At 50.9% G+C, this 23,555-nt stretch overlaps 1 protein-coding gene across 1 annotated transcript in view; it reads left to right on the top strand.

Moving 5' to 3' along the window:
- Nucleotides 1-23,555, top strand: part of IQSEC3 (IQ motif and Sec7 domain ArfGEF 3) — a 121,881-nt gene extending 98,326 nt beyond the window's left edge. Inside the window, exons 7-14 of the mRNA XM_049882166.1 lie at nucleotides 264-430; nucleotides 4,250-4,389; nucleotides 6,395-6,520; nucleotides 8,734-8,833; nucleotides 9,011-9,172; nucleotides 13,417-13,509; nucleotides 15,778-15,827; nucleotides 19,720-23,555. Of these exons, the coding sequence (XP_049738123.1) occupies nucleotides 264-430; nucleotides 4,250-4,389; nucleotides 6,395-6,520; nucleotides 8,734-8,833; nucleotides 9,011-9,172; nucleotides 13,417-13,509; nucleotides 15,778-15,827; nucleotides 19,720-20,157 (1,276 nt within the window). The 3' untranslated portion in view covers nucleotides 20,158-23,555. The remainder of the gene's footprint in view (nucleotides 1-263; nucleotides 431-4,249; nucleotides 4,390-6,394; nucleotides 6,521-8,733; nucleotides 8,834-9,010; nucleotides 9,173-13,416; nucleotides 13,510-15,777; nucleotides 15,828-19,719) is intronic.

Genomic DNA, 23,555 nt, shown 5'->3' with positions numbered 1-23,555 from the left:
CTAGACTGTGCCTCACCCATCCTTGCCACCAAGCAAACCTGCATTGAGCATCTTCTCTGTGCAGGACTGGTGCCCTGGGCGGATTTATGGGTGTGTGAAACCAGCCTTGTCCTCTCATTGGAGGAGCTGACCAGGGTACAGACCAGACAGTAATGAACAGATTGGGACGGGGCCTTCCTGGGACAGCCCCCTGTTGCTAGAGCTTGTGGGAAGGGCAAAGGGAGGGCGTCTCAGTGTCCCGCTCCGTGTCTCCCCCAATACAGCCAACGCTACTGCATGTGCAACCCTGAGATGGTGCAGCAGTTCCACAACCCTGACACCATCTTCATCCTCGCCTTTGCCATCATCCTTCTCAACACCGATATGTACAGCCCCAACATTAAGCCTGACCGGAAGATGATGCTGGAGGACTTCATCCGAAACCTGCGAGGTGAGGAGGTGGAGATGGGGTGGGAAGGGTGAGGCCATTGCTCAGGCTATGTTCCATTCAGTGTTAATCCCAAAGGAGACAGTGGGTCTGAGCCCTGATGGTAGACTGTCACCTCAGTGGCCAAGGGCACTGCATGCTGATCTCTGGGTCTGGTCACACAGGCAGGCTGGGAAAGCCACTTTCATGCCAGCTACCTGGGGAGTTTCTAGGAGCCACTGCCACTGCCCCATCCAAAACAGCGGGAGCCCTTCCTTGAGCAATGCCCCCTTGCCTTCCATGGAATATTGACCTCTAGGCCCTTGGCACCATAGTTGGTGCCTAGGTAGTACCAGCCCTTCCCACTCCATGAGTTATGAGAGAAGAGCCAGGAATAGGACTTTCAGGTCCTGAGTCTATTTAAGTCAGCCTTAGAGATAACTTGGCATCATCCGCCCTTGCATCTATCAGCCAAGTCTTTTTTATATTCCATATAGTGCACTGAATGAGACCTGGAGGTGCAATGGTTCAGAATTCATTTGCTGACTGAAACATCGGCAGTTTGAACCCACCACCCATTCTGCAAAAGAGAGATATGGCATTCTGCTTCCATAAAGATTACAGCTTTGGAAACCCTATGGGTCAGTTCTACTCTGTCCTATACAGTCACTATAAGTTAGAATCAACTTGATGGCAATGGGTTGGTTTGGTATAGTGCACCATCTGATAGGGAGCAAAACATCTTTTGTGTTAGATCAGTGTTTACATTACCAAGACTAGGTAAACAGTCCAAAGCAGGGTCTTAAAGTATATAATGATTACAATTTCTTTTTCCATTTGCTTAGCTCTTTATGAGCCTGCCACTAACTCATCCCTGAACTTTCTACCCTACGTGTCCCTCTCAATACATGTAAACCCAGAAGGTATTCTGAGTTTCAGCTTCTTGGAGCTGTCTCTCCTGGAACCCCCAGTTCTGCTCCAATCTGGACAGATAGCTAGGCCAGCAGCACAGCTGTCACCATGGGATCTCCCTCCACATCATCCTGGAATCTCCTTCAGCTTGCTTCTGGATTGGATTCCTGTTTCCTGGACTTCATAGTTTTCTCATTTTTAGTTTACTCCCAAAGAAGAGGTACATTGGAGGCAAACTTCTTGAGAACTTGCATGTCCAAATATATGTTTTTCTATCTTCACACTTGATTGAGAGTTTGGCTGGGAATAGAATTCCAGATTGGAAACATTTCCACTTGGAATTTTGAAGGCGTTACTCCATTGTCTTCTAGTTGACAGTGCTGCTCTGCCATTTCAATTCCTGACTTTTTGTGCATTATGGTTTGCTTTTGTCTTTCTGTCTGAAAAATTTTAGGTTCTTCTGTTTGTCCTTTGTGTCCTGACATTTAATGATGCTGTGTCTTGTGATAGGTCTTTTTTCATCCATTATGCTGGGTGCTGGGTTGGTCCTATCAGTCTAGAAACTTATGTCCTTCACTTGTGGGAAGTTTTCCTAAGTATTGCATTTGAAAGTTTTTACCCTCCATTTTCTCTGTACTCACTTTCTGGAACTCCTATTATTCAGATGTTGGATCTCTTAGTTTGTCTTTTAATTTTCATGGATTCTTTATATGCCATCTTTGTCTTCTTGTTTGGTTTTCTGGAAGATATTCCTCAACTTTATCTCTCAAGCATTCTTCGAAGTTTTTTATTTCAACTGCCGTATTTTTCATTTTCAAGAGCTCTTTTTATACTCTGAATGTTCCTCTCCTATAGCACCTATTCTTGTTTCAGGAAACCCTGGTGGCATAGTGGTTAAGAGCTATGGCTGCTAACCAAAAGACTGGCAGTTCGAATCCAGCAGGTGCTCCTTGGAAACTCTATGGAGCAGTTCTACTCTGTCTTGTAGGGTTGCTAGGAGTTGGAATTGACTCAACGGCAACAGGTTTTGTTTTGTTTTGGTATTCTTGTTTCATAGATGCAATATCTTCTCGTACCTATCTGAAGATATTAATGATATGTTTTTATTTGTGTGGTTGGTTCATTTTCCTTCTCCCTGCTTGCCTCTATTTCTTCTGAGCTCCTTTTTCTGTTTTGCCCTGTATTTCTTTCTCTTTCATGTTATAGCCTTTATATATAGTTGGTGAAACTTTGTTGTCCATTCATAGTTAAGGATGAGCCACTAAAAAGCTGACCTAAAACCCTGTGTACATGGATGGGATGTTAGTAGGGTGGTTTAGGTGAGCTGTTTTATTGGGGAACCCCTACTACAGTATCTTTAGATAGTTTTCTTGTACTGGTTGATTCCCCAGAAAATACATGTCCAGTCTGTTGCCCAAAGGGTATGAGTCTGGCTGCCAGTGTTCTGAGATCTTTGTGGGAAATGGGGTTGAGGGGCCTCTTAGTATTTAGACATCAACTTTATTCCCCATGGACCCCCATCCTTGGCTGTGCTTGAGTCCCCAGCCCAGAATTCTTGGTCCACGCCTTCCAGAGGATTATCACTTAGTCTTCTGTGGGAGTGGCGGAGGGGCTAGCAAAGTCTACATGCTTTAAAAACTTACTTTCAACCTATTTTCCTTTCTAGTCCACCTTTATCTCAACTTCCAGGGGTTTCTATTGCCACCAATTCTAGAACCCTTTGGTGGTTCTGTGGTGTATTGGGTGGCTTCTGACCTGTCTGTTGGCTTAGGTTTCAGCTTTCTTAGGTTTTATAATTCATCCACTCATCCATTCACTTTCTAGGTCCTGTGGTGTCATTGCCTCTTCCTCTGTTCTCTTCATCTTTGTGGGTTTATGCCTTTAAGAAAAAATCTCTTTTTACTAGAGTATTCAGTGGGAGCAGAGGTGTTCAAGTTGCCATATTTAATTAGAAGCTTCTGTGTGTTCAGCCTTTATCCCTGTTCTTTCCTGCCCTCAGCTGGATTTCTTGCAGGCCCGCAAGGATACTTTGCATGGGTCATTTGTCCAATTTAAAAAAATAAGATGAAGAAGAAGCAGTGACAAGACAGGGAGTTGCTCATAGAAGGTGTAATGTCCTCTCAATAGTTGGGAAAACTCCTTTGAGGACACTTTCCAAAGTTGTTTCATTTTTAATTTTTTGCTCTTATAAGAGAAGCATATATTTATTAAAGAAAGATTTGAAAAAGTAAAATAAGATTTTTTTAATTGCCTCTATTCTAGCTCCAAAAGAAACTATTTTCATGTTGATATATTTTCTGCTAGTATTTTTGTTGTTGTTGCCAGAGTTTTATCATTACTTCGAAGGAGGAGATGGGATGGAGGGTCTCATTCCTCGTATTATCACAGGGGTGTGCTCTGCTCCTCTTCACTCAATGTCTAATTTCTCACATGTGGTCAGGGGAGAATCCTGTCACCCATTCAACAACCAAACACTGAATGCTATGCTCCCTCTGGAGGTGGGGTGAGGGCCCAGGACGGGAAGATCCAAAAGAAAACAAGACAAAACTCCTGGTTTCAAGTTGCTTACATGGAGGTTGGTTTAAGACAAATACCCAGAAGACATTCCAGGGAGACAGAACTGCAGAAGCAAAGGCACTTAGCAGGAATATGGAGGAGGGAAAGAGGAAAGCATCCTGGGAAGCGAGAGAGAGGGTTCTATGTGTGGAACAGCAGGAGGTGAGGCTGGAGATGTGTGTGAGGAATGTGTTATAGTGGTTTTGCTGCTAAGCTAAGGAATTTGTTCTTAATTGTCCTTCAGTGGCAGAAGTCATTGAAAGCTTTGGAACGGGATTGTAGCAAAGTCGAGGCCACCGTTTAGGAGCATCAGTGTGGTATTGGGGTTTCCTTTCTCTGGCTTCCATCCTCCCAATCTCCCCTCCATGTTGGTAGGTGTGGATGATGGCGCTGACATCCCCAGGGAGCTGGTGGTGGGCATCTATGAAAGGATACAGCAGAAGGAGCTCAAGTCCAATGAGGACCACGTCACGTATGTCACCAAGGTGGAGAAGTCCATCGTGGGCATGAAGACAGTAAGTGTCCCCTGCAGAGCAGCACACACCACGTGGGGGGTCAGCTTCCTCTCCCATGACTGCCAAGCCACCCATCTCCCATTGCCTTTTGTTTCTTTCTCCCTAGCATCTCCTCCTTCCCTTTCAAAAACACCATCATTTTGTTCATTCTCTTTAAAAAGTTACTGAAAAAATAGTTATTGAGTGCTTACTATGTGCCATGTGCTGCATGCCCTTTTTTTCTTGCCTAATTTCCTCATTGTCTCTTGCTAGCAGATACTACAGAAACCCTGGTGGCATAGTGGTGAAGTGCTAGTGCTGCTAACCAAAAGGTTGGCAATTTGAATCCACCAGGCACTCCTTGGAAACTCTATGGGGCAGTTCTACTCTGTCCTATAGGGTCGCTATGAGTCGGAATCGACTCGACAGCAAGGTTTTTTTTTTTTTTTTTTTTTTTAGCAGATAGTGCAGCAGGAGAGACTGAGGTGAGATGGCAAGAAAGACTTCCCAGTAGCCTAGGGTTGAAGCATATGGATGGATGGCCATGATAGGCTCAGGATCCCTTTCCTATCATGGGATAGATACTAGGCATGCCTGGATGGTCCTAGTGAAATATAAAGCAGGAATGGGTTAAAGTAGAGGCCCTAGACTGTGGTGTCTCAACCCATTGGGGTACCCAGTCACTCATGAGCTGTTTCACAAGCAATATATTCCCGAATTGTAATGATTTTTAAGGTGAGCATTCCCTATAGATTAATATACTACTTATAGGTCAGCAGGGACTCTTTATTCCATGATTATAAAGGATGTTGTACAGGTTCTGAAGGTGGTGCAAATGGTTAACACACTCAGCTGCTAACCAAAAGTTTGGAGGTTCGAGGCTACCCAGAGGTGCCTCAGAAGAAAGCCTGATTATCTACTTCCTAAAATTCAGCCATTGAAAACCCTTTGGAACCCAGTTATACTTTGACACACATAGGGTCGCCATGAGCGAGAATTGACTCAATGATAACTGGTTTATGTTTAGTTCTGAAGATGGATACTCTGCTATTTATCTCCAGTTCCTTCTCCGTGAGGAGCTGGCTTAGGGGGCAGTTCTCCCTGGTGCTTTGCACTGGGCTTCATCTCCCCTGTCTGTGCAGGGATGGCCTTTTCTGCTTCAGAGACTTTATCACTGCTTGGCTTGTTTTACACACTGGAATTGATTCAAGGTATGCCTGTGCATTGGTTTCCTAGGGCTGCCGTAATAAAATACCACGAAGTGGGTGGCTTTAAACACCAGACATTTATTGTCTCCCAGTTCTGGAGGCTAGAAGTCCAAATTCATGGTTTTAGGAGGGCCATGCTCTCTCTGAAGCCTCTAGGGGAAGATCCTTCCTGGTCTCCCAGCTTCTGGTAGCCTGGGCATTCCTTGGCTTCCAACTGAAGCATAACTCCAGCCTCTGTCTTCACATGGCCTCTGTCTGGCTATGTCTCTTTCATAAGGACACCACTCAGATTGGATTAGGACCCACCCTAGTCTGGTATGACCTCATGCTAACTGATAACATCTTCCTAGACCCTGTTTCCAAACAAGGTCATGTTCACAGATACTGGGGTTAGGACTCCAACAACTCTTTGGGAGACACAGTTTAACCCATAACACTCTAGAATCCCCTCACTCTTGCACACTTGCCTTTGGATGTGCTGTAGACAAAGAGGCAGAGGTGTCAGACCTACAAGTGTTAGAGAGAAAAATGGACAATGCCTGGGTTTGAACAATCTGGAGGCTCTTCAATTTCCTTTCCCCATTCCGTACTCGTTTTTCTCATTTGCTCCAGTGAGATGAACCCATTCTCCCTCAGCTCCCCAAGAAGTGTGATGAAGGGGACAGAGCCCAGATGAGGAGGGAGGAGGTTGGGGGTCACACTCAGGTCCCCTCCCCTCTCTGAGCCTTGGTCTCCTCTCCTGGAAAGTGGATGCTGTGGGGTGGGGAGGGCTTGGGTCTCTGGGGCCTCTCTCGCTGAGCGCCATGTCTCGGTTCCAGGTGTTGTCAGTGCCCCACCGCCGCCTCGTCTGCTGCAGCCGGCTCTTTGAGGTGACAGATGTGAACAAGCTGCAGAAGCAGGCCGCACACCAGAGGGAGGTGTTCCTCTTCAATGACCTGCTGGTGGTGAGCAGCCAGGGGATGAGGCGGGAAGGAGTTCTCTCCGAATCATTCCTGCCCTGCCTGCCATTACCTTCCAACAGGACACTATTTATGTAATGATCGGTTTACAGTTTTCAAGGTGTTTTTACATCATGGGATAGGAGGCAGCTGAGGCAGATATGAGAATTCCCATTTTGTAGGCCGTGAAACTGAGGCACAGAGAGGTTACATTATCTGGTCCTGGTTACACAGTGTAAACCTTGGTTGCTTAGTGGTGAAGTACTATGGCTGTGAACCAAAAGGGGGCCAGTTAAATCTATCAGGTGCCCCTTGGAAACTCTGTGGGGGAGTTCTACTCTGTCCTGTAGGGTTGCTATAGGGTCACTATGAGTTGGAATTGACTCGACAGCAACTGGTTTGGTTTTTTTTATTGTTTTTTTGGTTAGACAGTCACGGTGGAGATGAACTAGATCCCAGACCCGCAGCCTCTCCCACTTTATGGGAAGCCTGGAGCAGGGAAGATGTGACCATGTGCTTCAATCCCATGTATGGAAGGTGGGGGGAGGCCTGAATGGAGCACGTGCCCATAGCCCAGGTGGGAAAGAAGCTGATGTGCGGCATACATGGGTGCTCACACATCTCTGGGGTACCCATTCTTCACTCCTGGAAAATAAGTATCCATTCAACAGATTTTAAGAGTGTCAGCTATGTGCTAGGCACTGTTGTAAGTGCTGGGAAAACAGTAGTGAAGAGGATTTGATTTCTCTTTTCCTCACACCCAGTGTCCTCTCTCAGTGAGTGCCACTCATCCCAGATCTGACTATCTCTCACTGCCTCCACTGCTACATTCTAGTTCCAGCCCAAGCCTCTCACCTGGATCACAAGGCCGCCTCCACACCTGCCGCCTGTGGTCCACACAGCAGCCGAGTCATCTTCCCAGAGAGCAAATCAGGCCTGTGCCTGCCAGGCTTCCCGCCCCCAGCTTCCTGTGCAGTGAGGAGGAAGTCCAGGCTCCTCAGCCTGGCCTAGGCCTCCAGGACAGCCCTTGGTCCTGACTTCACCCCACCCCGCTGAGTTGCCCTGCTGCAGCCACCCTGGCCTCGAGCTGCCTCCTCACAGGCCAGGCTGGCTCTGTCTCAGGCCTTTGTCCTTGCTGCTACTTCTGCTGGAGAAGCTGCTCCCAGTCCTTGTGCGACTGCTTCCCTGTCTCCAACCAGGTCTCACCTCACATGTGCCCTCCTCAGAGAGATCCTCCCTGACCACCTAGCAAAGAGCCCGCTCAGTCACCCTCTATTCCTCACCCTGCTTTTTGTTCTTCAGTACACTTACCTAGTGTCTGAAATTATCTTGTTTACCTCTTTCTTCCCGTGGTTTATTTGTTTGCCATGATTGATTGATCTACACCTTGACTGTCTTTCTCCATGAGAGTGTAAGCACCTTCATTCAGGTCAGGGGGTCTCTCTGTCTTGTGTTCTCCTGTATCCCCAGATCCCAGCTCATAGGAGGTGCTGAATAATTATTTGTTTATTGAAAAACTGGCTGACTGAGCTTTCATTATTGTAGGGGAGGGAGATAGAAAATAAGAAAATAAATAAGATCAGGTGTGGTGGGAATGTGCTATGAAGACAATAAAACGGAGGTAGGATTGTGAGTGACTGGGTTTGGATGGGGGCAGGGGTTGTTTGCCTTTATTTTGTTGATTTTTTGGATGGGCTGGTTAGGGAAGTCCTCTTGAAGGTAACATTTAAGCTAAGGCCTAAGTAATGAGAACAATTCCGCCATGTAAAAAGCTTTGAGGAGAGAGTTGTGGACAAGGCAACAGCACATGCAAAGGGCCTGTGGTAGGACTGAGTTTGCCTTGTTTAAACTGCAGAGAGGAGGGCAGTGTGGTTCCAGCATGAAGCCAGAGTAAGGCAGGAACCAGACCAGGTGGCACTTACAGGCCAGGGCAGGAAATGTGCATTGGCTTCTAAGTGCTGTGGGAATAGCCAGTGGAGGCTTTTGTGCAGGGAAGGAGCATATTTTGATATAATGTGTGTATATGTGGGTGTACATGTGTGAATGCATCCTAAGTACATAACTATGCATGTCTGTGTGTGCACCTTTGTGTGTGTGTTTACTTGGCACTCAGGAGACCCTATCTGGGCTCCCTGGGTGTGCACGCCTCCACACATGCACACACGTGTTTACGTGACTTTACACCTGTCGGTGCACGTCTGTCGTTCTCTCTCAAGCAGATCCTCAAACTTTGCCCAAAGAAGAAGAGCTCTTCCACGTACACTTTCTGCAAGTCGGTTGGCCTGCTGGGCATGCAGTTCCACCTCTTTGAGAACGAATGTAAGTCCGAGCGGGGCAGGAGACGGGCTAGGGCAGTGGGGAAGTGGAGGGAGGACAGCTACAGCTGTAGGGGGGTGGAGGGAGGCAAGGGGGCCAAAGCCCCGGCCCACTCCCCACCTGACTGGGCTCCAACCCTCGGCCCCTGCTGCTCACCGCCCCCTGGGGTCTGGTTTCCAGATTACTCTCATGGCATCACGCTGGTAAGCCCGCTCTCAGGCACTGAGAAGAAGCAGGTGCTGCATTTCTGTGCCCTGGGCTCAGATGAGATGCAGAAGTTTGTGGAGGACCTGAAGGAGTCGATCGCTGAGGTGACGGAGCTGGAGCAGATCCGGATAGAGTGTAAGGATGCAGTGTACCCAGAGTCGGGTGGTGGGGGTAGGAGGGTGGGCACCCAGTCAGCTTGTAGACAGAGGCAGCTCTGGTTCTGCGCTTGTCCCATTTGGAGTGAGAGTGGGGTGAGGCACAGCCCTCCTTCCACCCCTTGCTGTCTGTCTCCTGGCTCCACTGGCCTGTCCCAGGTGGCAACAGGGCCTGTTGCAGGTGCACTGCTCTTGGTGTTTCTTCACAACTGAAGCCAGGTACACTAGCACGTGCACGCCTAGCCAGATCCGTGGGGCTGCGCGCGGGCCCCTTGGAACAGAGAACTCTGCTGTGTTTGACCAGATGTCCCGGTGAGCTGACCAAGGCGGGATGGAAGCAAAGAATGACCTGGAATGCAGGCTCTTTTCTCTCCACCAAAATGTCTTTTATAGCTTTTCCCTTGTAGCGCCCCAGGATGTAGTCAAGGTTCACTTATCACATCCGGTTGTTTCATCTCTATAACCTTTTAATCCAGAATAGTCCCCCTACTTTACATTTTTATGACATTATCTTTTTGAAGAACCCAAGCTAGTTTCTTTTAGACTCTCTCATTTTTGATTTGTGTGATTATTCCTCTAAGGAATGCCTTGATTGTTGGCTTTTCTAATTCAGCCATTTAAAAAAAAAAAAAGTGAGTCTCTGGAATCCCTGGGTGGAGCAAATGCTTAATATGCTTGGCTGCTAACCAAAAGAATAGAGGTTCAAGTCCACCCAGAGGTGCCTCTGAAGAAAGGCCTAACAATCTACTTCTGAGAAACCAGCCATTGAAAACGTTACGGAGCACAGTTCTCCTCTGACACGCAGGGGGCTGCCAGGGGTCGAGGCTGACTGTACAGCGACTGTTTCTCCACACATCTGGGTGGTTTACCAGTTACTTTTTGGTTTAAGAAAAATACAGCAGTGGCCTGCCACCTGTGCCCGTTTGCAAGCCTTTGCCTTTAAAGCACTGCAGGGGGCTTCAGACAGCCTTTAAAGAAAAATCAGATAAGAATGGATTCAGAAACTGAAACAGAAAATAAAAATATACTTCAAGTCTGCCTTATATGGCCACTTAGTTTAAAAAAAAAAAAACAAACCACCACAGCCGTCGAGTCGATTCCGCCTCATAGTGACTCTTTAGGACAGAGTAGAACTGCCCCTAAAGTTTCCAAGGAGCCCCTGGTGTGGATTTGAACTGCTGAGCTTTTGGTTAGCAGCCATAGCTCTTACCCACTACACCACGAGGGTTTCCACTTAGTTAAAAGTACCTCTAAATTAATATAAATCCACTAAGCAATAAAAAAGGCAGTGAAAGTTTTCAAGCGGGGGACTGGTATGACAGGGCAGTGCTTTTAATCACTGTTGGTTGAGCACCTACTACATGCAGGGCATTGTTGTTGTGTGCTGTCAAGTTGATTCCAACTATAGTGACCCAATGCAACAGAGTAGAACTGCCCCACAGGGTTTCCTAGGCTTTAATCTTTACGGGAACAGATGGCCAGGTCTTTTCTCCCTTGGAGCCACTGGTGGGTTCGAACCAACGACCTTTCAGTAACCATCGCACCGCCAGGGCTCCTTATGTGCAGGGTAGTTTATTTATATTCTGTTAATCTTCACAGTGAGGCCCCCAGGTGGCAAAATGGTTAAGCACTTGACTACTAGCTGAAAGGTTGTTGGTTCGAATCCACCCAGAGGCATCTTGGAAAACAGACCTGACGATCTGCTTCTGAGAGGTCACATCCTTGAAAACCCTATGGAGCCGTTCTACTCTGCACACCTGGGGTCACCATGAGTTAGAATCAACTCGACAGCAACTAGCAACAACAATCCTCACAGCGACCCTGCCAGGGAGGTGTATGTCCCTGGGTTACAGATAAGTCTCCGAGAAGTTAACAGCATGCCTTGGTTATATACACCAGAAGAGGAAGAGCTGGCATTCACATTTAAGTCTGACTCTAAGGCTCCTGCGTTCCATACTCGGAGAGTGCGAGAAGAAGCTCTGTTTATAATTTCCCGAGACAATAATCCAATTCAGGTTAAAGCCAAACCCACCAAACCAGACTATATAACTCAGGTAACTGGTGGGGGGTGTGGGTGGGACGTGTAAATTCCCTTTCCCCAGTCTGTTGGCATGTCGTGTTCAGCAGTGTAGCAAACGGACTCTTTGCAAGGACTGGCCTGGGTGCCCAGAGAGGCTCTCCCGCTGAGACTGTCTGGAACAGTCTCAAGAATGCACCCCGAAATGGCATCTTTTGTTTTCAAAGTGCCACAGATGGCTCTGCGCAGCCCTGGGAGCCATAGGCTCAGACTGGCACTAGCGTAGCTGGAAGAGGCTCTTTTTCCCCATCGGCCGCAAGAGCCCCACGTCTCCTCCCTTCCAAGTACAAAGGAATAGATATTGTCAGAACCTGTTATGTCAAGAGGTGAATGTCCTCTCCTGCTGTCTAGAGGGTGAGGGAACAGGGAGCGAGGCTTACCTTGGCCTCTTCTTGTTCAGACAGAGAGAAAGGGAAGGAGCAGCTGAGGAAAGATGAAGGGCTGGTCAGGGACACAGGGAAGAAAGGAAGTCAGAAAAAAAGAAAATGAGAAACAGTGACAGCAACCATTTCTTGAGCACTGCTTATATTCCAGGCACTGGGCTGATTGCTGAGTCTATTGTTTACTCCTGAAGTGAGGAGCCCTGGTGGTGCAATGGTTAAGTGCTCGGCTGGTAACCAAAAGGTCAGCTGTTCGAACCTACCGCTCCACGGGAGAAAGATGTGGCAGTCTGCTTCTGTAAAGATTTACAGCCTTGGAAACCCTATGGGACAGTTCTACTCTGTCCTATAGGGTCGCTGTGAGTCGAAATAGACTCGACGGCAGTGGGTTTGGTTTTTTTGTATTAGTAACAACTCATGGAAAGTTGCTTTGGGATTGTTGTTGTTGTGTGCTGTCGAGTCGATTCTGACTCATATAGCAACCTTATAGGACAGAGTAGAACTGCCCCATAGGGTTTCCACAGCTGTGTATCTTTATGGAAGCAGACTGCTACATCTTTCTCCCATGGAGCAGCTGGTAGGTTTGAACCTCCAACTTTTCGGTTAGCAGCCATGTGCTTAAACCACTGTGACTCCAGGGGCTCCTCTATATAATAAGTATTATTATCTTCATTTTAGAGTTGAGGAAACTGAGGCTCAAAGCTTAAGGAAGCTGCCAAGTTCACACAGTCACCCAGGTTGCAATTGCACCCAGGTTGTAATTGCTATGCTAATTTCTCCAAAGCCAAGACAGCCCCTGGGGGAAGAGGGACAACTCTCAGATCAGGAAAAATAGTATCGATTGATGGTGTGATTCAGGCAATCGGTACAGATGGTTCTGGTTTGGGGGTTTGCGGTTCAGTGTCCCTGGATTATAGACAACCAGAGAGACAGAAAATGGGACCCAGGAGAGTCACTTTAATAAAAGGAACTTGAATTATGTCTCCTGGAAAAGGGAAGGTGAAGGAGTGATTTAATAATGACTGTCAAGTCTCCAAGGATGGTAACTGGCAGATCTCTAACACCGCCGAGGGAAGACCAAGGAGGAACGGGTTTTACAGCCCAATGAGAAGAATTAAAGTTGAGCACCAGGACAGCTGTCCTGGCCCTGCAAGCACATGGGATTTCCTCCTTGGGATGGCTTTGAAAACCCAACAGAAGCTCAGGCCTGCTGGTGCCAGGGAACGGATGAGACATCGCTAACAATCAGTCCTGAGGTCTGCCATGTGCCAAGTGCTTCTTATACTTTGTAATAAAAGCCAGACCCTGTTCTAAGTGCTTTAAATGCATTCCCTGACACAATCCTCTTTACAACACTTCGAAATAGACCCTGCTGTCCTGTCAAGTGAGGCACTGAAAGGTTAAGTAACTTACTTAAATCCACACAGCCAGGAAGTGTCAGAACCAGGATTCAAACCCAGACCGTCTGCCTCCCTCTTAGCCTCTTTCTGCTGCCTCTCTGTTGTGACATCCAAGTAGATACTATCATCCCCATGTACAGATGAAGAAACCGAGGCTCTGAGAGGTTATTTAACTTGCAATTAAGTGGTATGGCCAGGATTCAAAGCTAACTTGGCCAGACTCTGAAGTCCATGTTTTGGTAGCAGGGATTGGGGTGTCCCTCTACTTCTGCCTCCTCTTCCTGCTGTCTCTCATCATTTGTCCTCTCGGCTCTGCGTGATCAGGGGTAGGGGTTTTGCTCTATTCACGGTCCTCTCCATCCCCTAGGGGAGCTGGAGAAACAGCAAGGAGCAAAGACCCTTTCCTTCAAGTCCAGTGGAGCCCAGGCGGACCCACAGTCCAAGCAAGGATCGCCTACAGGTAAGTCACAGCTCCACTCTGGAACTCCCGGGAACACAGGCCAGGGATGGCCTGTGCCTGGGCCCACAGAGGCCACACACAGCCCTTGTGCTCGGCTTCCCGGGGAATTTGGGTAGGTGCTTGTCTCCGTGGCCATTTGTTTCTGTGAAGGAACTCCAGGCTTGCTTTTCTTTATTTCGTGAGGCCGTAGCAGTTGGAGTCAGAGGGAAGGTGAGAAAGAAATGCATCCATGGTCCAAATGGCACTAGAGGTCCAGAGTCCAGAGCAGAGGAGAAGGAAGGATGGACAGAAGGGTCTGGATCTCTTGCTCTCCCTCTTAAAGCCCTTTCACTAATAAGCCCTGAGCACCCTCTTATCCCAGGCCCAGAGTCAGCCCACCCCAAAATTTAGATAAGCTCTCAAGCCCCATTTCTCCAATGATTCCTTCAAATTGAATAATTCACCCCAGACGATTCAAGCCAGCGGCAGACTTTGCTTTGCCTTTGCCCACATTCTTTAGACGTGCTTCCTTCCTCCTGCTGACATGATGCTGCCTTTCTCCCTTCTGCTGCTAACCTCAGCCCCCACCAGCATGCTGACGGGAAGAGTTACCCCACCTCTGCTCCACCGACCATAAGTGAAAGAGAATTAGAAGAAGAGATGGCATAAGAATTAAACCCCATCCCAACAGAGCCCCAGCAAATGCTCAGACTTGTTCATTAATTCATTCAGTCATTTATTATTACATTCGACAAGCATTTATTGAGTGCCTGTTGTGTGCCCTGTGCTAACCACTGGAAAGCAAGGGTCATAGCAAGACGTCAACTTGAGTGGAGAGACTCTAGTGGATTTCATCCTGGCCCATAACCTCAGCAGTTGGCCGTGACACGAGGTTTGGGCAGGCAGCACCATAGGAACTGGTCACTGGTCACACTAGCTAGGAGAGGCAGTTCATTTTCCAAGCAAGCCTTGGGGATCTTTTTGCTATGTGGAGATCTATCCTCTTCTGTGTATGGGTTTGGGCTGCAATCAAACATCATAATTCTGCTTTCCAGTAGCCACTTCATTACTTTAAGGTTGTGGTGCATGGGTCCCTGCTTGTTTCACAGTTGTTTATACTCCAGAGCCAGCTGTCAGCTGTGATTTCTTCCCTGACCCCCCACCCCACAGCTCTCACCCCAGCCTGCCTCTTTTGGAAGCTATAACCCCCCAGACAGGATGCATGTCCCCAGGGACTTTTCCAAGAGGAACCTCCACAGTGGGATGTTCCCACTGATCCCAAACGACAGCACAGTGCCCCCTTGTGCCATAGAAAGCAGAGAGGTGAGCACAGTGAGGGGAACTAGCACCCTCCCAGGGGGGATGTCTGAGAACTCGGGGCTCCAGCTGAAGGGCCCTGAGATGCCTGCTTGGGTTGCGGGGGTGAACTGGGTGTAACTGAGCCAGAAAGGGTCATCAAGCTGACTCTGGGGTCCACAGGGACCCTGATGCTGTGCCAAGCCCATCACAAGCACCCTAGTAGTCATGACAGAGCCATTATCGGGCACTTACTGTGCCAGGTAGCGCAGTGAGCTCCTTACAGGCCTCCACTCATTTAATCCTCATCGTTTAGGTAGGTGGAGTCCCTGGATGGTGCAAATGGTTAACACACTGGGCTGCTTACTGAAAGGTTGGAGGTTCATGTCTACACAGAGGCACCTTGGAAGAAAGGCCTGGCAATCTACTTTTGAAAAATTAGCCACTGAAAACCCTATGGAGCACTTCTACTCTGGCACACATGGGGTTGTCATGAGCCAGAGTTGGTTTACTAAGCTAGGTAGCAGGGAGAAGAACAAAGAAGAAACATGGCCCCTGCCCTCAAGGAGTCTGTGGTTGAAGGAAACAAGTTAACATCTGCTCCCACACACAGTGGAACCCCCTGTGCTTCTGAGAGCAAAGAACCAATGTCCACCTTATCAGTCGACTTTCAAAGTCTGTATTGGGAAGGCTTTGACTGTGGGTAAATTAGACTCAACAATGTCAACACCAGAAAGAGCTTCAGAGATCTAGTCGTTAGAGGCCCAGAGAGGTATAGCATCTTGCCCAAGGCCACACAGCTACAAAGTGGTGGGACTAAGACTAGAACACTGGGCTTTTGACTTCTAGGCTACTGCCCCAGGCTGCATCGAGGCTGGGAGTGGTGTGGCGCATGGGTTCTTCCTGCCCACACCATCTAATCGCAGAGATGGGGAGGGGTGGGTTTGTGTTGAGGCCGGTGGAGATTGAGTCCTGTGCCCTTTGCATTCAAAGCCAAAAGAGACTCGGCGCTGGGGGAGAAGCCTGCGGAGAGCACTGTGGAGGTAAGTGGAGGCCTGGTTGCCGAGGTGAGTGATTCTGTGCCCCGCTTGCCCTTCTTCTCACCGTCTCTGTTGTTTCTCTTCTCAGGTATTAATCAATGCCTCCCCAGCCCGACTCACCATATTACCAGTATCAAGAGATACAATTAAAAGTTACTGCTAGCATGGGTAATGCCACTGTGCCAACGCCTAATTAAGCTGCCAGCACTTTCTACCCATCCCTGCCCTAGTCTGCCCCAGCTGGTTGCCCTCCAAGGCCAAGCTCCCAGACTAACACTGTGGACATGAAGCCCACGACACCTTCCATGTTGGTCCCTCCAGTGCTCCCCCAAGTCCACTTTCCCAGCAAACTGCTTCTTGTTCACCGATCCCCAAATATTTGCTATATTCAGAGAGCTCTATATTCCCTTCCCCAAACCCTCCCGCCCTCCATATGAGGGGCATGGGCTCCCTCCGGAGAATCACCCCTAAGTCAGGTCCCCAAGTAGTCACTTCTGGGGCAGACCCTGCTCTCCTGGATACCTCTTGGGAAAGACTGGAGAATTGAGAGGAGGGGCAGCTGGGAGGGTGGAACTTGTCCCCAGAGCAGCTGGTCCCTCTGGAATGCTGGCCATGGGGTAAGGATGTATATGGGAGAAAATGAGGCCAAGTAGGATGAGTTGGGTTGGCGTTATCTTGGAAGTTTTCCTGGGAGAGGAGTCCCTGGGTGGTACAAACAGTTAAGTGCACGGCTACTAATCAAAAGGTTGGCAGTTTGAATCCAACCAGAGGCTCCTTGGAAGAAAGACCTGGCAATCTGCTTCCGACAGATCACAGCCACTGAAAACTCTATGGAGCAATTCTGCTCTGAAACACATGTGGTCATCATGAGTCAAACTGACTCGATGGCAACAGGTTTGGTTTTTTGGTTCCTGGGAGAAGAGCTGATAAGCCTGAAGACTGTCCATCCCCAAGCCACAGCTTCCTTGGCTGTTCTGTTGCCCAAGAGGAAGAGTGGGAAGGGAATGGGGACATAGCAGCAGCAGCTGGCCCCTGCCAAACCCCTGAGTATCACCTGGGGGGCATGCAGTTGCCCCTGCAAGACTGGCTGAGCCTGGCCCACCCCCATTGGCCCCCTAGGACCTCAGTGAGCCCCTCCCTCCCCTCCCCTGCCAGGCCTCCAGGGACCACTGGCTGCTCTCACACATACCTCCTTCCCAGCCCCACCCTGGGCTGGAGAGGCCTCCCACTCTGATGTTCCATGGGGACCTGTGCTTAGATGTCTGAGAGAGGAGCTGGCCCACCAGCCTGAGTAAACTCTGGGAAGCTTCAGTATGCCTCAGGGGAGCTCAGTTTCTTCCCTCCACCCCCATGGCCCCCATCCCCACACACCTGTGTCTGGAGGAGGCACCTTTACACGGAGGAGCTTCCTGCCCCAGCAGCTGACAAGCCCCCAGGGTGGGTATTCCATCCTCTGCCCCCTCCCCTCCCCATCTTTCCGCGCAGCTGCCCATTCTCTAGCCTTGCAGATAAGCACACTAAGTTATCAGCCCTCTGTTTGTTCTACGAGCCCGGCCCACGCCTTAGAGGGGACAAGCACTCCGATGCCCCATTCTTCCCTCTTACCCTGCCCCAAAGGGCATGTGGCTATCTGCAAGGCTGACACCCCCTTGGCTAGCTCCAGGGCCCTGCCAGCCTCTGCTCCCTGTGCAGAGGGCAGTCTCGTCTCGCCGCCCCGTGGCCTCTCAGCTGGACCCCAAGCTCTTTCTCCCCTGCCCTCTCTCTGTCATTGCGTGGCCGAGCCCTCTGGCAGGCGCTTTTCCATCGTCTCTGAGCTGTTCTGACCTGCTGCTCGTGTTCCACCTGACTGCCTTTCTCTGTCTCTGTCTCCTCCTTTCTTTCCTTCCTTCCTTCTTGCCTTCCTTCAATCTTTCCTTCTTTCTTTTGTATTTCTTTCGTTAGCAGGGAGGTGAGAAGGGGGTCAGAATGAGAGGGGGGTTTGCTGGCACTTCCTGCTTTTTGCTTATGAACCATTAAAATAAAGGTGTCAGGCTGGAGGTGAGTGGGGCGAGAAGAGGGAGGTACAAACAGCGAAGACAGGATCAGAATGCAGGAGGGGGAAGAGAGGTGGAGGGCAAGGCTGAGAGGCATGGCGGGGGGCAGTGGCCCGGGCTTGGGGCGACCAGTCATTTGCCTGGAGAAGGGCAGCTGTAAAGTCTGGGAGAGCAAGCAGAAGGGGCCTGGCCTGCCTGGCTGTTTCAGGCCTCTTTTCTCCCTGGGAAGAATTCAGAATACAAGCAGGTGGAGGGGAGGAGCCTGTCACCTCCAGCAGCGGTGGCAACAAAGGCCTTCTGTGTGAATAAGAACCACAAGGAGCTCCCACGAAGAAGGTGGGCTGCAGCCCTGCTCTTGGTCTGCTGTGGGTCTCAACAGAGCTCTCTCAGGGAGCTTCTTCGTTTGCGGGGAACTCAGACCTAGACAATACTGCTGAGGCTGGAGGTCGAGAGTAAAGAATAAAGGCTGGCAAAGTGCTGAGCTTGGCGGTTGGGGGCTTGTGAATACTGAGGGTCAAGACAAAGAACCAGGGCTTGGCAAGGCCATGAGGCATGCCTAAGCCAGGAAAGGGAGTCCTTGAAATGATACCATTGGCCAATAAACTTGATTAGGATCAGCTGACTTAGGGCTCTGAGATAGTTTGTAGCTGGGCCATCCTGGTGTAGGCTCAGGGATAAAGCCCCCTCCCCTGCAGTCCTCTGTGCTGTGAGCAGCCGGCCCTGCGAGGTGGTGCCCAAGGACAGATGGTGGCTGAATAGCAAGTGTCCTCAGAGAGAAGGGTCTCAGCTGTCCCCCTAAGGGGTGCTTGGTGTGGGTGTGGTGGGTCATATCGGCTAGGGAGCCTGGAGGTTGGAATAGGGTAAAGAATGAAATCCCTCTCCTTCCAGAATCCTCTAGCCTCCCTTCAGCCCATTTCACCCACTGCCACCTGCTAGCTAGAGGAGGCCAGCCTGGTTCACAGTGACTTCCATGCTCTGAGGGAAGGGGCTTGTGAGCACCATCTGAGCCACCTCCTCTTGCCCCACCCAGGGGATAAGAGTTGAGCCCTTTCTGGGTAACTCCTTCCTGCAGCAGAACAGATTTAACCAGGACCCAGGTTGGGCCAGAAAGGCAGCCAGGGCCCTGAAATTCTGCCCTTGTCCAGCTGGGCTGCTGTTGGTGCTGATCATGGGCTTGGGGAGTCTGGGTGGACTGGCTAGGTCCAGACCATCTCTTCTGGGGTCCTTGACATTCTAGGGTTTAGATACCTTTGTGATGTCACAGTGGTGATAAGACTTGCCCTTTAACAAAGCTGGTGGGAGGATGGAGTGGGGGGGAGGCGTGAAGGCTCAAAGATGCTTGACTGTCCTGTGCCTAGTCTCCCTTTGTCCTCAACACACCCCTGAGAGGCTGGGAGGGGACAGAGACTCTTCTCTCTGCTTTCCAAGCTCTGAGGTTGGTGGGCAGTGAGGCGGGTGAAGTTTAGCCATGGCCCAAAGCCACCAACCCATCAGGTCCATGTAATCAGACTGCAGAGCTCTGCAGAACCCTAGAGTCAGTTGGTCCAACTGCCCATCTCACAGATGGGGAGGCTGAGGCCTAGCAAGGTGAGATTGCACACGATCAGTGGCAGAACATGTCAGTGTCTTGACCCCACTGTCCCTCAGGGAGGACCAGAGTCAGCCCCTCTGCTTGGCAGCTATTTTCCTCTAGGTGGGTGGCGGGGTGGGGAGAAGGGTTAGCGTGAGGGCTGAGTGCACGTAATGGGCAGCAGCAGGAGCAGGGAGAGGCGGGAGGCAAAGGGCGGCTCAGGGTAGCCAGTCCTAGCAGCTGGGAATTAGTCTCGTAACATTTCATGCTTCTCTGGCTGTTTCTAAACTAGGTGTCAATTCACAACAGGCTTCAAACGTCCCAGCACAACCCCGGGCTGGGAGCCGAGAAGGGAGCGGCGGCACCACTGCCAAACCTGCAGCCTAGCCCCCTGCGAGAGCAGCCCCCACTGCTGCCACCACCACCACCACCCACGCCCCCGGGGACCCTGGTGCAGTGCCAGCAAATTGTCAAGGTCATTGTCCTGGACAAGCCCTGCTTGGCCCGCATGGAGCCCCTGCTAAGCCAGGCCCTCTCCTGCTACGCCTCGTCTTCTTCTGACTCCTGCGGCTCCACACCCCTGGGCGGCCGGGGCTCCCCTGTCAAAGTCATCCACCAGCCTCCGCTGCCCCCGCCCCCACCCCCCTACAACCACCCACACCAGTACTGCCCACCGGGCTCCCTGCTGCACCGGCGCCGCTGCTCCAGTGGCTCGAGGAGCCTGGTGTAGTCTGTACCCCCACCCTGCTGTGCCCAGAGGGCTGGCCACCGGGGGCCTGGCTGTGCCCGGCAGGCCAGACTGCCCTTCCAAGGCTCCCTACACCCTGACACAATGCATTCTGGTCATCAATCACCGCCGTTTTGAAACTAGAATCGCAATCCCTGGCACCTGGTTTACCTCTCCCGACCATGCTTCCCACACTTGGTTGAGCACCCCACCCCCAAATCTGGAGACACCAGCTCACTCTCCTGGGGCCCTGCACAGCCGAAAGTAAAGAGCCTCCTCTTCCTCTTGCCATCACACTCCCCCTTTGAACCATGGATTGAAGAAAACTGGAGCAGAGGGCTTCCCCCTGCCCAGACCCTGAAGTCTGCTGAAGGCATGGGGCCTCAGCCCGGTGGGCAGGAGCGAGGGAAGCTGGGGTGGCCAGCGCCAGAGCATTGGACAGAAGGTGGTCTGGAACCTCAGGATTAGGTGCATCTGTGGCTGGACTAGGTGGAGGAGGGTTGGCACTGCCCCCTGAAGGAACCAGGTGGGTATGAGGTGTGAGGAGGGACAGCTTTCTCTCCTGTCCCCCCCCCACCCCCAGTCCAGCTGTCTCAAGAGGCTGCCTCTCCAACCCCAGGGAAGTTGCCTGTCCTCACTACACCCTTCCCCTTCATCCCAGGGTCTCTCTTCTCCAGCTTTCCCAGGGGTGGGGCTCTGCCTGCCCAGGGCTACCCAGACCAGAAGTTCCCAGGCTCCAGGGAGGAGGGAAAGGGGAGTACCCTCAGCTCTCCTGTGGCCAGTTCAACAGGGGCATGGAATCATGAGGTCATAGAGGTGCCCAATGCACTTTTCTTAGTTCTCTAGCCCCAAATACCCAGCCAACGGGAAGTGTGCATAGGCGGGTACAGAGAAACCCTCAATAACCTGGTTGCATTGTTTCATTATGGAAGCAGACCCAGGGAGGGGCAGTGATTTGCCAGGGGCAGATGCAGCCAGCAGAGGGAGGGAGTCAGGGCTCCTTCCTGCTTGACTTCTGTGGCCTCCAGGAGGGTTTTGGGCACAGAGGGGGCGACAGGAGCATGTGTTCCAGCCACCTGCATTTCCCTAGCGGCCAACCCAAACTAACCCCTCAGCCTTTAAATTTCCCCTCCTGGGAGGTACCAGACCTGCCTCCAGCAGGGGTAGCTCAGAGAACCCCTGAGCCCTCAAAAGTGCAAAGGAGAGCGAGCCAGGGACTCCTTGACTCTCACCGATCTCCCCAGTGCGAGCAAAATTGAGAGGCAACTTTTAGACAGACCCACCAAGCCCGGGCCTGGGGAAGGGCCCCCCCTCCCACCAACCCTGCTGCCAGCCCCATGAGAGGCCAGCCCTGCCTCAGAGACCAGGGGGCAGTGTGCCTTGACCTGCTCCAATCCTGGCCCTTTCAGGAAGCACTTGTTCCAAGCCAGACTGGACCTCTAGTCCCATGCCCGTGGTGGTCGCATTCCTGTGTTAGCAAGCCCCTCCCCCTGGGGACCCGTTGTTACAGTGGCCTGAGAAGTGCAAGTGGTTATCAACAATGTTTAAAGTGAATTGGCTTAACCCCTACCCAAGCCCCAACCTGCAATACCCTGGGCTGGCTGGGAGGCAAAGATTCTTCCCCCACTATCTGAGGTTCTAGATGACCTAGTTTTGTTCGTATGTGTGTGTTCACCCAGATGTCATTCTGATGTCACCCCATGGGTTTATTTCTGGCCCTGTCTTTGTAGGCCCCGTTTGCTGTCTTCTCCCACTGTGGCTTCTCAGTCCCTGTGTTCATTTCTGTCCTCTTTGCTCTGGTCCTGTCTTCTGTGTCTTAACACTCCAATCAGAACTTTTCAGAATGGCACAACTAGCAGATAGGGTATCCATATCAGCCACCTCCGATGGCCTTGACCAAGGCAGGGCTCACCTGTAAAACGTGAAGGCCTGGGCAGCAGGTGTCAGAGACACAGGGAATCAGTAGAGTCGTGGGCATGGGAGGGGATGGATTTTAAATGAGGAGGAATGAAAATAAGAGTTTGGATGGAGTGAGTGAAAATGATGAATGGGAGGCAGGGAGTGTGAGTTATGAAGAAATATGAGTTACAAGTGTGGCTGAATATGTGTATGGGTGGGGACCATGAGTAACCAGGGGCTGCTGAGGAAGGGGACAGCCCCCTACAGCCCAGTCACCTGCTGATCTCTCCTGCTCACATCCTGCTCCATAGTTTATAAAGTGCCCTCCCTCCCTGGTGACGGGCACCACTGCTTTGAGAGGTAGGTGGGCCCCTCCTGTGCACCTCTGCAGAGCCTGGTTTTCCCTGTAGATTGCGGGCCAGCAGAGTCTGAGGGCTGGCAGGGCCTCTCGTCTGAGGATCTGGGCTCTCAGGCATCTCAGGGGCTGCGCTGGCTGCCCACAAGCTTACTGGGAGTCCTGCCCCAGCAAGCAAAGCTGCCTGGGGTTATAGCAGCACGTGGAGCCGACCCTGAGCTTCCAGGGGCATTTATCCCCCAGATGCTGAGACCCCATTTAACCCTGGAGCAGGACGCAGCTGGCCCTCTTCACTGTCAGGGCAAGAAAAGAAAGAGCGTCACATGTGTAGCTTCTGCGCCCGATCAGCCAGCAGACTGAGGTTGGGGCCCACCTCTGTCACCCTCCCCTATATCTGTTTCCAGAGCCTGGGAAATTCCTCCTGCTGCTGCCTTATGGCAGCAGCCAGTCTGGGCCTCAGGCCCTCCCAGAGGACCCAGCTGGAAACGCTCCTGGGCCCCCTGTTCTCCCAAGGCTGAGCAGGAGTGGAATGTAGCTGAGCTCCCAGGTGCAGCCTCCAGTGCCCAGCCCCATGGCTACATGCCTAGTTACCCCAAGATGGTCCCACTCCATCAACTCTCTAAGCCTTACTTAGGGTACCCTCTCCCGATTTTATCCATTTGGCCCCAACTCCAGAATCAAGAGTGGGAGATGAAACTAGCTTTCCCATCCACTCTTGGGCAAGTCCCACCACCAGACCTGTAACAAGATTCTGCCCTCGTAGCTTGTCCTGGAAGCCTGTCTGTCTGTCTGTCTGTCCCCAAAGACTCCCACAGACCTTTATTGGCCCTGGGCCCTGACCCCTGAAATTCTTGACCCTTACCGCCTCTGTTCCCCCACAGCGTGCCAGAATGTCTCTTTGTGCCCACTAGGCTGCTCCAATAGCCATGTGTCTGTCTCTGTGTCCTGCTGTACAGGCCTTCTTGCTGCAGCCCCTTTCCCCCAAACACAACCCTCCCCCCGCATCGGAGAGAAGCCTATCTAGGGAAAGGCAGGGTGACTGCACCCAGTGACTAATCCAAATGGCAAATATTTTGTAACAAAATAGCCCAGAGGTATTTTATCTGTTCAATTCATAGAGTTTTAGAGATTATATTGAAATATGTCA

This window comes from Elephas maximus, chromosome 4 (genome assembly GCF_024166365.1).
Source record: "Elephas maximus indicus isolate mEleMax1 chromosome 4, mEleMax1 primary haplotype, whole genome shotgun sequence".
Taxonomy (NCBI): Eukaryota; Metazoa; Chordata; class Mammalia; order Proboscidea; family Elephantidae; genus Elephas; species Elephas maximus.
The sequence above is the reverse complement of the archived record's forward strand: the minus strand, read 5'-3'. Positions and strand labels throughout refer to the sequence as shown.